At 39.9% G+C, this 15,556-nt stretch overlaps 1 protein-coding gene across 4 annotated transcripts in view; it reads left to right on the top strand.

Annotated features, from left to right (window-relative positions):
- The window catches only part of RALGAPB (Ral GTPase activating protein non-catalytic subunit beta), a 71,037-nt gene that overhangs the window by 7,659 nt on the left and 47,822 nt on the right, over positions 1-15,556 (top strand). For all 4 annotated transcript variants that reach the window (XM_066387831.1, XM_066387828.1, XM_066387830.1 and 1 more), the window contains exons 2-6: positions 4,826-5,041; positions 8,322-8,524; positions 8,701-8,864; positions 10,694-10,880; positions 13,001-13,132. In XM_066387831.1, the coding sequence (XP_066243928.1) occupies positions 4,856-5,041; positions 8,322-8,524; positions 8,701-8,864; positions 10,694-10,880; positions 13,001-13,132 (872 nt within the window). In that variant the 5' untranslated portion in view covers positions 4,826-4,855. The remainder of the gene's footprint in view (positions 1-4,825; positions 5,042-8,321; positions 8,525-8,700; positions 8,865-10,693; positions 10,881-13,000; positions 13,133-15,556) is intronic.

Raw genomic sequence — 15,556 nt, 5'->3', positions numbered from 1 at the left:
TCTTTGTGCTCCTTCTAATCATTAGCCATGTATATTATGTTTATCTAGTTTTAATTATGGCGCATGTTTTTATTTCTCCATGGATTCGCTACTATTTATTGATTGCTTACTACGGACTAGGACATGTTCCAAACATCTTATTACATACATTAATTTTCTAATCATCACAACAACATGGAAGTAGGCTATTATCTTACTATTATCCCCTTTTTACAGATGAGGATGCTGATACAGAGCCTGAATAACTTTCACAAGGTTTCTTAGCTTGCAGGTGGGATTTGAATCTAATAAGCCTAGTTCCAGAGCTCTGGCTATTAACCAGTCCTCTTACATGTTTTCTCTTCTCTTTGTTTAATGGCTACATTATAGTGTGTGTGTGTGTGTGTGTATTTATGCTCTAATTATGAAGTCATTCCTGTCTTTTGCATGTGCAAGAGAGAGAGAGAGAGAGAAAAGAGAGAAAAGGAAGGGAGAGATGAGACATCAACTCATAGTTGCGGCACCTTAGTTGTTCATTGATTGCTTCTCATATAGTATGTGCCTTGACCCCGGGGGCTGCAGCTGAGCTAGTGACCCCTTGCTCAAGCCAGCAACCTTGGGCTCAAGCCAGTGACCTTTAGACTCAAGCTAGCGACCATGGGATCATGCTGATGATCCCATGCTCAAGCCAGCGACCTTGGGGTTTCAAACCTGGGACCTCAGCATCCTTGGTCAGCGCTCTAACCACCGTGAAGTCACCTGTCAGACAAAGTTATTCTTTTTTTTTTTTTTAACAGAGACAGAGAGAGAGAGAGAGAGGGACAGATAGGGACAGACAGCCAGGAACGGAGAGAGATGAGAAGCATCAATCAGTTTTTTGTTGCGACACTTTAGTTGTTCATTGATTGCTTTCTCATATGTGCCTTGACCGTGGGCCTTCAGCAGACTGAGTAACTCCTTAAGCCAGCCACCTTGGATCCAAGCTGGTGAGCTTTAGTCAAACCAGATGAGCCCGCGCTCAAGCTGGCAACCTCGGGGTCTTGAACCTGGGTCCTCCGCTTCCCAGTCCGACGCTCTATCCACTGCGCCACCGCCTGGTCAGGCCAGAGTTATTCCATTTTTGATGGACAGTTAGTTATACCCACTTTCCCATCTTATGTATAATATAGTGGATGTCTTGTGCATTTTTCTTTTTCTTTTTAATTTTTCCATTGATTTGAGGGAGGGAGAGAGAGAGAGAGAGAGAGGCATCAACTTGCTGTTCCACTTAGTTCCATTTAGTTGTGTACTGATTTATTGCTTCTTGTATGTGCCTTGACCAAGGATTGATTCTGCAACCTTGGTGTTCTGGGACAAGCCTTTATCCACTAAGACAATTGGCCAGGGCCTTGTACATTTTTTTATTGATTTGTTTTATAAGGAAAAATTAAGTGGTTTTACTGAGTCAAGGCATGTGATAATACTGTCTCCTCTGTATTCGCAAAACATTCATGCTATCCTTGGGTGAGTGGTTAGAAAAATGGCATGAGCCTGAAGTCCCTTACAAGTGTGACAATTTATTGACAGGATAGAGGTACAACCCCCATGGCAAGTGGACTGGGCAATCGAGGTCCAACATTGTTCTGCCATGATGCTATCCTGAGAGATTGATGTGGAAATGGACATCCTTGCCCTGGAGGACCTCGGCTCTGCAGCAGTTGTGGTTCCTGAATAATGATGCTCTCAGATCTCTGGTTTGTTTCTTTGGACAGTTATGGAATAACTTCATAATTATATATGTGTTTAAGAGTAGGCTGGTCACTGACAACACTGGACCCAAGAGAATTTCACTTTACCAAATCTGGCACTCTGCTCTCTTTTTACTCCCTAACATCAATAAAAAGAAAAGTGCTAGGACCTCCTTAGTTGGGTTATAAGCCCCACCCCTGGAGCAGAGGAGGGTTGGGATGACCTCCAGGGCAGCAATACTTCATCCCTAATGTATGCCACAAGATTGTGTTCATTTAGTTACCAAAACTCGCATGTGCTTTATCAGAGGTATAAACTGACCTATGGATGAATTCTTTTAGCCCACATTGTGTGTGAGTGTTTTAATTATTTGCCAACATTTAAAGAGTAGGAGAATTCACAGAAATGTCCAAATTTTCAGTTTCACTTGAAAAAGAGGATTATCTGCCAAGGTAAATAGTCCTTCAAGGTAATAGTTGGCTAGGGCTGAACAGTGGCTTTGTTCTCTACTGCAATGCTGGATTCTCTAATTTGCCACAGTGCCCACCCTACCCGCTTCACTGTTTAGTACGTGTTTGGTTCCTAGGTGAGGGGACCCAACTTCGGAGCTAATGTTTAGTAATGACCACTTTATTGTCCTGAAATTAACAGGCACTTATAACCTACCAGCACATAGAATTTTTAAAAATCAATGAAAATCTTTAACAGATGAGAAACAAATTATCCTTCCAGTAATATTAGTATTTCAACAGAAATGCTCAGGTACTAGAGGACATAATGAAGTAGTCAGATGCTTGTGTTTACTAAGTCTTAGAAGTTGGGAAGACAATAATATGGCACCTTTTCTTTATATTTGACATTTTGAATTAAGGGCTAAATAAGTATAGATGTAATGCTTGTGATTGTGTTCCTGACAGCAGGGTGTGATATGAGCAGCTCAGATGCCATAAGTGGTATAGCCTTTGTTGATGTGATTTTTCTGAAATGGTGAACAAAACTTGGTGTGATAAGGTTCTAAACATAAAGTGCAGTCTCTTTTCAGTTTAAACGAGTAGTTACTTGCATTACTGAAAAATTCAGTGGATATTTCAAAAGCATAAAATATTTTGTATTTATGTACTGGAATTAGATTTTTAGGCTTAGCAAGAACAGAATGCTTTTCTGGCAGACATTTGAATGTCATGTGAAGTGTAGTGTCATTGTTCATTGTCCAGGACTGTCTCCTGCATTGCAGGATGTCTAGATTTCCTGACTCTGCCCATACATACCAATAGCATGCCCCAGTCATTGTGTTAAGCAAAAGTGCGCGAGATATTTCCCTCAGGGGCGGCTCTTTTCTATTGAAAATCATTGACTCATTGACCTAAGCTCTTGAATGTGTCCTGTTGGCCTTACCTCCTAATCAGAATTGAGGTTTTATCACTTGTTTTGCTAGTTTAGTAGGTACAAAATGATACCTTAGTTGCTTTGCTTTGTGTTTATTGAATTCCTTGTTTGTTTCCAATGTTTATTTTCTCTTTATTGTTTAATTTGCCTATAAATCTCATACGTTTGTCTTAATTTTTTTTGTCTTGTATTTTGTTAAAATTTAGCATTTTTCTATTTGTGAATTTTAATATTTTAGTTCAACTTTTTTTTTTTTTTTTTTTTTTTTTAGAAAGGGGGGGGAGAGAGAGGAAAGAGAGAAGGGGAGGAGGAGCAGGAAGCATCAGTTCCCATATGTGCCTTGACCAGGCAAGCCCAGGGTTTCGAACTGGTGACCTCAGCATTTCCAGGTCGACACTTTATCCATTGCGCCACCACAGGTCAGGCTTAGTTCAACTTTTTAAATTACTTTTTAAGTTTCTTGAAAGCATTCATTTCATGTTCTTACATTTAATCATTGAAACATTAATATATTTAAAAAATTAAAATTTCTTACATTGAAAACTTTAAAGAGCTTTTAAGAAGAACTTAAAAGCTATTGAACTTGTTTTGATTGTTTTTTCTGGTGTTTTTTAAAAAAATGATACTTCTGCCCTGGCCAGTTGGCTCAGTGGTAGAGCATTGGCCTGGTGTGTGGAAGTCCCAGGTTCGATTCCTAGTCATGTACACATGAGAAGCAACCATCTTTTTTTCCACTCCTTCCCCCTCTCTGTCTTCTCCTCCCGCAGCCATGGTTTAAATGGTTCGAGCAGGTGGCCCCAGGCACTGAGGATAGCTCCATGGCCTCACCTTGGGCATGAAATAGGAATGGCAGCCCCCAGATGAGCAGAGCATCACCCTGTAGTGGGCTTATTGAGTGGATATTGGTAGGTCAGGGTGCATGTGGGAGTCTGTCTCTCTGCCTCCCTGCCTCTCAATTAAAAAAATATATATTCCTGTCTTCAGAATTGGTAAGGATGATGACTGTTTCCTTCTTCCTTTTTTTCCCTTCTTATCCAAGTGAGAAGAGGGGAGATAGAGAGACAGACTCCAGCATGTGCCCCAACCAGGATCCACCTGCCAACCACTTCTGGGGCAGATGCTTGAATCAACCGAGCTATCCTTAGCACCTGAGGCCAGCGCTCAGACCAACTAAGCCACTGGCTGGGGAAGGAGGAGAGCGAGAGAAGAAGGAAGAGGGAGGGGAAGAGAAGCAGATGGTGGCTTCTCATATGTGCCCTGACTGGGAATCGAACCTGGAACATCTGCACACAGGGCTGTCGCTCTGTCCACTGAGGCAGCTGGCCAGGGCCTTAACTCTTTTTCCTACTTAAGGTACTCCATTCTTTTGTCTTTTTCTATCCTGGAACATAGAATGATAAGGATTCTCTCGTGACATAAGTATACCAAATCTGATTATTTTATCCCTTTGCACAATGGCCATCTGTCCCAGCACTGTTCCAGGGCTTCTGAGGGCTCTTTTGGGGAGATGTTCAGACAGCTAGGTGCTTCTCAGGGTTTGCCTTCCTACCTGATCTCATCATGAGTTTATTTTAGGATATTTTTCAAAACATTAAGGTGTGTGTTTTTCTCAGTCTTGAAACAATAACTTTGCAGCTTCTTTATCTTGCCATTTAGGGTCAATCTGTATTTTACCTCCTTTTATTAATTTGCAGCAGTATAATTTGCATGTAATTCTGTTTTGTTTTTGCAGGTGTCATTTGGATAGTCCTTTAGCGGCACGATGTACTCTGAGTGGAGGTCCCTGCATTTGGTGATTCAGAATGATCAAGGTCACACTAGTGTTCTGCACAGCTATCCAGAGAGCGTTGGGCGAGAGGTGGCAAATGCAGTGGTCCATCCCCTTGGGCAGGCCTTAGTTACTCCTTCAGTGACTGGTACTGAGAGTTTGTTAAAAACTGACAAAGAAGTAAGTGTTTCTTCATTTCATTCTACTACGTGAAAACTTAAGTTTATTAATGAACTTATTTAGCATCTTTTTAATGGATCTCTGCCTGTTGCAATGTGACTTCTTGATTTTGACCTTATTTAGGATGAGAGTTGGAGGCTTAGAGTTTGTGGCAGTTATAAGGGATAAATTGCATCATTGTGCTGCTGGGACTTCCTACTAACTAGCAGACTCAATTCTCCACTTGAGCTATGTGCCCAAGCCAGAGACTTGAGTGTTATGCCCTTTCTCCTAAACTCGGGACTCATCTTCAGATTCCCATTCAGAGGTAGAGTTGCAAAGTCTGTGTTCCTGAGGAGGGTTTTTCTCTGTTCAGAGTACCCTAGCAGGGACTTGACCCCGGGGCACTCTCTTCTGGGTGTATTTGTGATTCCTCGCTGCCTTGTCCTGGGAAGATGGCACTTGAGTAGATAGAGGTGCCCTGGCGAAGGCCTTGTTTATTCTCCTTTCCTACTCTCCAAAGGAGGCACGAGATTAGTCCTTGAATCGAGTGTCCTCTAGAATTATACGGTTAAACTAGCATATGAAGATATCCCTGAAGATATCTTTTCCTTTGTCTTTCATCTGATAATTAGGGACCCGCAGCCTCTTCTAGAATTCTTTCTCTTGTGTAGCTAAATCCTGCCCCTCCCTGCACTCTATTTGTCCTTCCTTCACTGTGCTGACTTCTTTGATATTTATTGCTATTTTATATATTACATTACATTATATTGTTATATTATTATTATATATTTTCTACCCTTAGCTTTTGTAGTTTTTGAGCTTAAAATTTTTAATACATATATTTATGTTGGTTCAACTTCAGTTTTACACTGCAGAAGTGTGTGAATCCTGAATTTCTATCTAAAAAGTGAGCTTCCTTTTTAGGTTTGTGGTATCTACTAATGGGCAGCATATAATCTGTTTTTCTCTTTATTTCTAAGATCTTGGCAGGGCCATTGGTGTGCCATTGGTCACCTTCTTCCAAAATGATCTTGGTACATTAGTTCAGTGTTACTCTGTTATCTGGTGTTTCAGCCAGTTATAAATCCAGTCATTCTGCCTTCCTCTGGGCCAGTGGTCGGCAAACTCATTAGTCAACAGAGCCAAATATCAACAATACAACAATTGAAATTTCTTTTGCGAGCCAAATTTTTTAAACTTATACTATATAGGTAGGTACATTCCTTATCGAAGTAGCACCCGCACGTGGTATTTTGTGGAAGAGCCACACTCAAGGGGCCGAAGAGCTGCATGTGGCTCGCCAGCCACAGTTTGCTGACCACTGCTCTGGGCCATAGGTCTCCATCTTGTCACACAGGACATCCTGCATCTCACTAGATCTCTTGCTAAAGCTCAGATTTCCCTTTGCTGAAGAAGGCTGTTAATGGCATGGTGAGAATAGCTTCAGATTTCTAGTTGGAAGACAGGGGTTCAAGTTTTCGGCTCCAGCATTTTTAAACCCGTGACTTGGGCCAAATTGCTTAATCTTCGTAAGCTTCAGTTTTATCTATAAAAAGAGGATAGTTTACCGGCTCACTCAGGGTAATTTTGATGGTTAGATGATATGCATGAGATTGCTTCATTAGCTGCCAGGATTATACAATTGTCAGCTGCCTTCATAGTAACCCTGATAATAAAGGAATGAAGCTTGTCTGGCAAGACTTGTTCTTTTGAGCAGGCTAGTTCCCAGTGATCATGCTTCCCTTCTATAAGTGCTCACATCATCTGCTTAGTAATTTGCCCCAGTTTTGTCCAGAATTCACTTAAACTTTCCATTTTATAGTATCTGGAACATAGTTCATCCTCTTGCAAATTGGGCTGTTTTCTCTTTCTCATCACACCTTATTCATTCTTTTTTTTTTTTTTTTGTATTTTTCTGAAGCTGGAAACGGGGAGGCAGTCAGACAGACTCCCGCATGCACCCGACCGGGATCCACCCGGCACGCCCACCAGGGGGCGATGCTCTGCCCATCCGGGGCGTCGCTCTGTCACAACCAGAGCCACTATAGTGCCTGGGACAGAGGCCAAGGAGCCATCCCCAGCGCCTGGGCCATCTTTTGCTCCAATGGAGCCTTGGCTGCGGGAGGGGAAGAGAGAGACAGAGAGGAAGGAGAAGGGGAGGGGTGGAGAAGCAGATAGGCGCTTCTCCTGTGTGCCCTGGCTGGGAATCGAACCCGGGACTTCCGCACACCAGGCCGACGCTCTACCACTGAGCCAACTGGCCAGGGCCACCTTATTCATTCTTTATGACCGTAGCCAGTGGTTCAGCAGTCTCTTGGGCAAGTTCTTGCAGCTTCTAGCATGTGATGCAGATGGGTCAGGAGGCTGGAACTCATTTAGTGCAGCTGAGTGCCTTGTTAGACTCTTCCCCGCTTCAGTCCCTTTTCCTTGTGTTTGTTCTTACCCTTCCATTTTAAATAGTATTTTCTTTGGCAGAGAAAGGAGTCACAAGATAAGAGTTGAGCAGTTCATTTTCCTTCCTGTTTTTAACATTGCATAATCTGGAAATGGAATGTGATTGAATTTGTGTACATGATTTCCTAAACGACACATGTACCCTTATGTAATTAAGTGGAGAAAAGCATCTCAAGTTTTCTATTTCCACCCAATCTCTGTAAAATCGAGATGTTTTGTATACTTACTTTCTTTTTCATAGAACAAATAATAATGTCCAAAGGGTAAATGCCAATATAGGCTTAATATTTAGAAAGAAATAATTTATTTTCTTAAATCTTCTGCTTAGGAAATGTCCAGGTATGTCTTAATACAGGGGTCGAGAACCTTTTTGGCTGAGAGACCCATGAACACCACATATTTTAAAATGTAATTCCGTGAGAGCCATACAACAACCCGTGTACATTACGCATTATCCAATAAAAATTTGGTGTTGTCCTGGAGGACAACTGTGATTGGCTCCAGCCACCTGCAACCGTGAACATGAGCGGTAGGAAATGAATAGATTGTAATACACAAGAATGTTTTATATTTTTAACATTATTTTTTTTATTAAAGATTTGTCTGTGAGCCAGATGCAACCATCAAAAGAGCCACATCTGGCTCGTGAGCCATAGGTTCCCAACCCCTGTCTTAATATATGGAAAGTGTGTTCTGTAGAATAAATCTGATATGTGTGTTGAGATGAACATACTATCAATTGAATGGTTTTTTGGCTATAAAAGAGGTTAACTTTTTAAATTAGTCTATTGAGATATAGATAGGAATGTATGATAATTCTATATGTATATTTTCATTTATTCAGGTAAAATGGACCATGGAAGTAATTTGCTATGGACTGACCCTTCCATTGGATGGAGAAACTGTAAAATATTGTGTTGATGTATATACAGACTGGATTATGGCTTTAGTGTTGCCGAAAGATTCTATTCCGTTGCCAGTTATTAAAGAGCCTAATCTATATGTTCAAAGTATACTAAAACACCTGCAAAATCTTTTTGTACCAAGGTAAGCGATACCTGTCTATCTGGCCTATTACCAGTATCATAGTAAGATATTCATAAGTATTACCTTTTTACGTTATAGGAGCTGATTTAATTGTTAGTTCTTCAAACAGTTTCCTGTCCTTAAGCTGTTGCTTTCTCTTTTCAAGGGTTGTCAGTAATATCTGTCTTCCTCTTCAGACAGGAACAGGGCTCCAGTCAGATCCGACTATGCTTACAGGTTCTGAGAGCAATTCAGAAATTGGCCCATGAGTCATCCATCATGGCCCGAGAAACCTGGGAGGTCTTACTGCTCTTTCTGCTGCAGATTAATGACATACTTCTAGCTCCTCCAACTGTTCCAGGTGTGGTTGTTTTTTTTTTTTTCTAATTTGTTTTTGAGCTTTGGATAATTTACCTTTAAGTTCAATGAGTAGTAGACTCAGTGGGGACTTAAATTTTGGCATGACAGTTGATAAACCAAGGTTAACAGTTCTTAGAATGGAAACCTTCAAAGGCATGATACGAAGTTCTTTTACCTTTGGTGATGGTAGGATGAATTAATGCATTTTTGGTCATGATAGAAACAGTAACTTGTTTAGTATATTAGGAGAAAGTCTATATAAGAAACAACAAACTAAAGTAGAGCCTAAATGTAATGTGCTTGGTTACAAAGTAGTTATCAAAGTAGACAGAAAACTTGATAGCTACAGAAGATAGTTTCTTCAGCAGATGAAACCTACACAGTCTTCAAGTGTTCTATTTGTTACCTAGCCATTACAAAGCCTCCTATAAACAGATAGGTTGACATTCTAGTCCCAAATTCTCCATTACTCCTCTGTGTAGTCTCTTTACTAATGTACCTGTGAGTGTGCTTGTGCTCTCATGCAGATGCAGTGCCCAGGAAAATGTCTAAAAGGCATCTGGGATTTTTTGTTGAAAGGGACTCCATAATAAGAATACCCTGTCTGGTATTGATGGTAGTTGATCAGTCTTTGACTCATTGTCTCTCTGCTGTACTCTCCCCAGGCCTGGGATCTCAGCAACACAAGGCAGGCAGTTTGTGCCCTTCTGGAGCTGGTTATTGTTCAAACTTGATTTTTGCTCAGTTGAAAAACACATCTTTGTATCTTTTCCTTCTAATCCCCAGTCTGTGTTCTGAAGCTCTGCAGAGTGCAGCAGAGGAACAGCGGTGTTTCCCACTGGAGGCTTGCCCTTTTGCTTCCTGCTCTGTCTCCCTGTCCCTGCAAGGGTAGCTTTTACTCTCCTAAAGCAATTTATAACTAAGTTTGCAGGTAGAAAGACTTGATTACATACTGGCTGGGTGAATGTGGACAAGTTACTTAAATTTCTTAAACCTCAGTGCACACATCTTCAAATTGGGTTAATTGATCATTAGTAATAGGTGTTATAAATACCTGTGCTGTACAATTAGTGTAGAGGATTATGGCAGGTCATGTGTATCAACTACTTCATACAAATTGACTCCTAGAAGTTACTTGTCATAGACACACATCCTTTCCTCTCTCCCCTCTGTGCTCCTATCCCACTTGCTAGAAGATTAAGATCTTGGGTAAGAACTGAGCAGGGTGACTTGAAAACTTTTTAAAGTGATAATTCTTTGTTGTAGCCATGATTTCCTTCAGAGGAGCGCCACAAAAATCATTTCTTGTTCTTACTATTAATTGGTTGGTTGAAAGTCAAAACTTTTTTTTTTTTTTTTTGTATTTTTCCGAAGCTGGAAACGGGGAGGCAGACAGACTCCCACATGTGCCCGACCGGGATCCACCCGGTATGCCCACCAGGGGGTGATCTCTGCCCATCTTGGGGCGTTGCTCTGCCACAATCAGAGCCATTCTAGCACCTGAGGCAGAGACCACAGAGCCATCCTCAGCGCCCGGGCAAACTTTGCTCCAGTGGAGCCTTGGCTGCCGGAGGGGAAGAGAGAGACAGAGAGGAAGGGGAGGGGGAGGGGTGGAGAAGCAGATAGGCGCTTCTCCTGTGTGCCCGGCCGGGAATTGAACCCGAGACTCCTACACGCCAGGCTGACGCTCTACCACTGAGCCAACCGGCCAGGGCCAAAACTTAACATTGCAATTATTTTACTTTTTTGACCAGTCCTCCCAAATCAGCAACTTAAAGATTCTGCTTTAAAAATAAGTATACCAAAGTTTTCTTTTCTTTTGTTGTTAAGGTGGCATTGCTGAAAATCTAGCAGAGAAGTTGATCGGTGTTCTCTTTGAGGTTTGGTTACTAGCTTGTACTCGGTGCTTCCCAACGCCTCCTTATTGGAAAACAGCCAAGGAGATGGTGGCTAACTGGAGGCACCACCCAGCCGTGGTGGAGCAGTGGAGCAAGGTCATCTGTGCACTCACTTCAAGGTAGGCTATTGCCACTGACTTGCCTTTCTTCACCCATCTTGCCTAGTTCTGTCTTTTGGGGATTCATGGAATACATTGTAAAAAGCCTGTATCTGGTGTCTGTTATTATGATACTTTAAATATAGAATCAAGCCATTTGAAAAAATAGATGTTATTGTTTAAGCAAGTGTCTTAGAAAAGCAGATAAACTTTGTACTCTGCCTCCCCTCCGCCAAAATCCCACTCTTAATTCTGATTATTGAAATACAGAAAGGGCAAAAGTAGATTTATAGTTGTTCATATGGGAAATAACATAATAATTTATAAATAATGCAAGAATAAATTCTTTGTTTCTCATACTTACAACTGTAAACCTACTTTTGCCCCACCCTATATTCATAGATTTTTGTTCTGAAATAAACATTTTTAAAAACTGAGCTATCATAGAAATTGTAGAATCTTAGTTTCTTCCACATGATCATTATTTGGGGGAAAACAAAACAAGAAAACCATAGAAAGTTATAGCAGAAAAAGTTAAATTCACCAGAAATCCTGTCATATATGTTTATACATAATTTTACAGAAATAGGATCATACGGTGATGTGCTACTTTGTAATTGAAGTAGACGTTTTTCATAATAATAATTTTACCTTTTTACCATTTATATATAATGCCATCATTCAGCCCTACAAGGATTTCTTTTTTTCTTTCTAGTTTTTGAGAGAAAGGGAGGGATGGAGGGAGGGAGAGATAGATAGAAGCAGGGAGGGGGGAAGTGGGGAGAGAGAGGCATCAACTTGAGTTGTAAATGTATTGTTTTAAATAGCTTTGTAGTTTTTCTTTATATATGGAATTATAATTCATTTAATAATTACCTTTTTTATATTTATGTTTTTAGTTTTTGCTTTAAAAATATTGTCGATATGAATGCTTTATATATTGTCTCTGTATTGTTATTAAGATCTAATTTCTAGATGTGTAATAATTGAGTGTAAGAGCTTTGAACAACTTTTAATACATTTGGAATATTACTATTAAGTAATTGTTGAAGTACTTTTAAGGTATACGATAAATTCTCAACTTTGTGTAAAGCTATATAGCAGTTATTATAAATAAATTATGGTTTAGTTGTGTTGAAGGAGTTTGCAGTGGGGTAAAACTTTTAAAAATAATTTAAATAATTTATTATTTTATATGACTAATTAGATCATTATATAAATATAATTGCATTATATAATTATAATTTTTTATTTGCCATTATATACAGATAAAATTTTTTTAATTTATAATTTTATGAATTAGTAATATATAATTTTAAATTTATGTTAATATATATATATATATTATAGGCCCTGACTGATTAGCTCAGTGGTAGAGTGTTGGCCTGGCATGTGGATGTCCCAGGTTTGATTCCTAGTTAGGGCACACAGGAGAAGTGACCATCTGCTTCTCCACCCCTCCTCTTCTCTCTCTCTTTTTCTCTTCTTCTCCCACAGCCATAGCTTGATTGGTTCGAGCACATGGGCCCCAGGCCCTGAGGATGGCTCCCTGGAGCTTCTGCCTCAGGTGCTAAAAATAGCTCAGTTGCAATCATGGCCTCAGATGGGCAGAGCACCAGCCCCAGACAGGGGTTGCCAGGTGGATCCCGATTGGGGTACATGTGGGATTCTGTCTCCCCTCCTCTCACTTGGAAAAAGAATTAAAAAAAAATGTGTGTGTGTGTGTGTGTGTGTGTATTATAAAGTTATATATAATTATAAATATATTATAAAGCTATATGTTTATATGATAAAATCCAAACTTTATATGAAATATTTAATTTACATTAGTGTTATAAATTTAAATAACAAATTTATAATGTAAATTATATAACTTATAAAATAAAGGAAAATATAAATTATTATAAGTAATAATTTATTAAAACAAATTACTTAAATGTTTTTAAAAATCTTTTATAAAACTAGAAGTCTGCTTTCAGTAGATCTGTTTTACAAACAAAGGTTTTTATTTATCTTACTTCAGTGATGTATAATACATGTTTCATCTATTTTTTCTTGTTTCTCTTATATTTTAATACTTGAATGTATCGTTCATCCTGTTAAGAAATGAACTTAGCAGTGTGCATTTTTTCATTTTCTAGATTGTTACGCTTTACATATGGTCCTTCCTTTCCTCCATTTAAAGTTCCCGATGAAGATGCCAGTCTGATCCCTCCTGAAATGGATAACGAGTGTGTTGCACAGACATGGTTTCGCTTTTTACATATGTTAAGGTACTCTTATTTTAGATTTGCATGTGCTCTTTACCCAGTGCGCGTCTTCAGGCAAGAAACCATGCTGTAACTCCCATTGGATTTCAGCGTCAGCTGGGGCCAAAGTGGACAGCACACAGCTACATCACGTGCCTTCTGCTGTCTCTGTCCGAGTGGGGTCGGGCTATCCTCAGCTGCTTGTGGCCTGTCCTGTGCAGGAGCTTGTTCCCTGTGGTAGACGCAGCATTTGTTCTCTTGCCTGGCTGCAGCCTGGGTGATATCTCTCCCAGCACTTTGTCACATTCGTGGGGACTGGAGACTGCCTTGCTCCTCTCAGTGACCAGCACTGACTGGTCAGTCTGGCTCTCAGAGTCTCTCTTCTAGTAGCCTCATTGTTTAAAATTTTGCTGAGGAATACACTGTATAATATCACAGAGGGATAAATTGCTACTTCCTGCAGTTTCTTCACCGTAATTCTCCTCAGTTCAGCGGTATCGCTCCTCCCTTTCTTGTTCCTGGTCGGGTCCTTGTGCTCTGTGGCACTTCTGTTCTGTGCTGTACTGTCTCGTTCGTAAACACTTTTCTTGCGTATCTTCTCTCTGGTCTGACTACCCTCATTTCTCTACTCGTGTACTAGTGATTTTGAATTAACTCTATATGATCTTTTCATAAATTAAGGATGTTAAACATAATCTATCATTTTTTCAGCTTCTGTTTTTCATCTTTCAGTGATTTCTGTTTATGTTTTAAATCTATTTTTATGTAATAATTTTCTGTTTCTTTTAAGATAAGAAAGTTTTACTATGTTCTGATTTTCATTAGAATGCCTCTACTACATGAAATTTTTTAAAATAAATTTTTATTAATGTTAATGGGATGACATTAATAAATCAGGGTACATATATTCAAAGAAAACATGTCTAGGTTATCTTGTCATTAAATTATGTTACATACCCCTCGCCCAGAGTCAGATTGTCCTCCGTCACCCTCTATCTAGTTCTCTGTGCCCCTCCCCCTCCACCTAACTTTCTCCCTCCCTCCCTCCTGCGTCCTCCCTCCCCCCACCCCTGGTAATCACCACACTCTTGTCCATGTCTCTTAGTCTCGTTTTTACTACATGAAATTTTGAGTGGGACGTTGGTTGCTGATATTAGATATTCGTTTTTATGTTCTTAGTTTCTTAAGCAGTTAAAAACCAGAAAAAGGTCAGGAATAGTACTGAATTTTATTTAAATAAATTCTAGGGATTTATTTTAAGCAATTCAATGTTTTCTCTTTACAGGTAGTTCTTAGGTAATCTTTTCCCATTTCTACACTATTAATTGATCTTTTTAGGCTTATTCAGCTGAAAGATTTTATTCTTTTCGTCAGGATTCTTTCAGATCTAAAGAATAGGACTACTTAATTAAATGCAGGCGACAAAGAGGGTTTATTGTCTGATGGTGGAGAGGTCTCATTGGGCTCTAAGAAGTGGTGAACGTCCATCACTGAAGATGGGGACAGATCAAGGCAACCTTGGGACAGACTGCTGTCATCTGTCTGTCTTGGCTTTTTTCCTTTTATGTATGTGTACACTGTTCCTTTTCTCAAGCAGCCTTCCCCTGAGTCTGTTTCTTCCTGCCTTTGGGGTACATGTGGCCCCATGGTAATTGCCACTGGGATAAATACTGTGTGACTTTACAGCTGTAGCCATTGCAGTTCACCGGGGCTTTTTATTTGCTCAGATTCTCAAACGGGATAAATTGGGTTAAATGATTTTTGTTAGTTGGGCTCTATTAATCACAGGTCTCTAGCAGACTTCTGGATAGACACCATTTGGACAGTTTTACCCTGTTAGTTAAATGAATTATGACTGGGTGGGAGGCAGGGCTGCCATAGTCATTAGCAAATTTCCTGGAAAGAGGGCTAAATGTAATGGGAGATAGGCAGCAACATTTTATCTAATATGGTAATGCCTTCATCTTTTCCAGGGGAAAAAATGTTTCCCTTGATTAGAATACTGCTGTTCTGAAATGCTTGTCCTTGGACTTGTTTGTGCTTGGCCACCTTGCTCTTTAGGCCCCACCTAGAGGTTCTGTTTCAATAAACTAGGTTGAATCTGGATTTTTTAACTGGCTCTCCACATGTCAGATGTAAAGGGCATTGGGGGCTGTAGGAATGCAGTTTCTATGATTTGATCTATATCCTTTATTACCCATTCTCATTTCACATTTTATTTTTTTGAATCTGTTCTCTAATATTTGTATGCCAGTAAAATTATTTCAAGTTTCCCTGCGGAGAAGCTATTATAAGCTATCTGGCACTGCTACTAGACTTAGCTCCTCTACCCAATAGAAGTGCAGATCTATGGATACAATCTACTAATACTAGACGCCCATATGTATGCTCCCTTGTTCCTACTTGCAATTAAGAGTCTGAGTGGATGGAAGAAGAGGTTTCAGAGGG

This window comes from Saccopteryx leptura, chromosome 5 (assembly GCF_036850995.1).
Source record: "Saccopteryx leptura isolate mSacLep1 chromosome 5, mSacLep1_pri_phased_curated, whole genome shotgun sequence".
NCBI classification, from domain to species: domain Eukaryota; kingdom Metazoa; phylum Chordata; class Mammalia; order Chiroptera; family Emballonuridae; genus Saccopteryx; species Saccopteryx leptura.
Note: the sequence above shows the minus strand (reverse complement) of the source record. Positions and strands in the feature narration are given on the sequence as shown.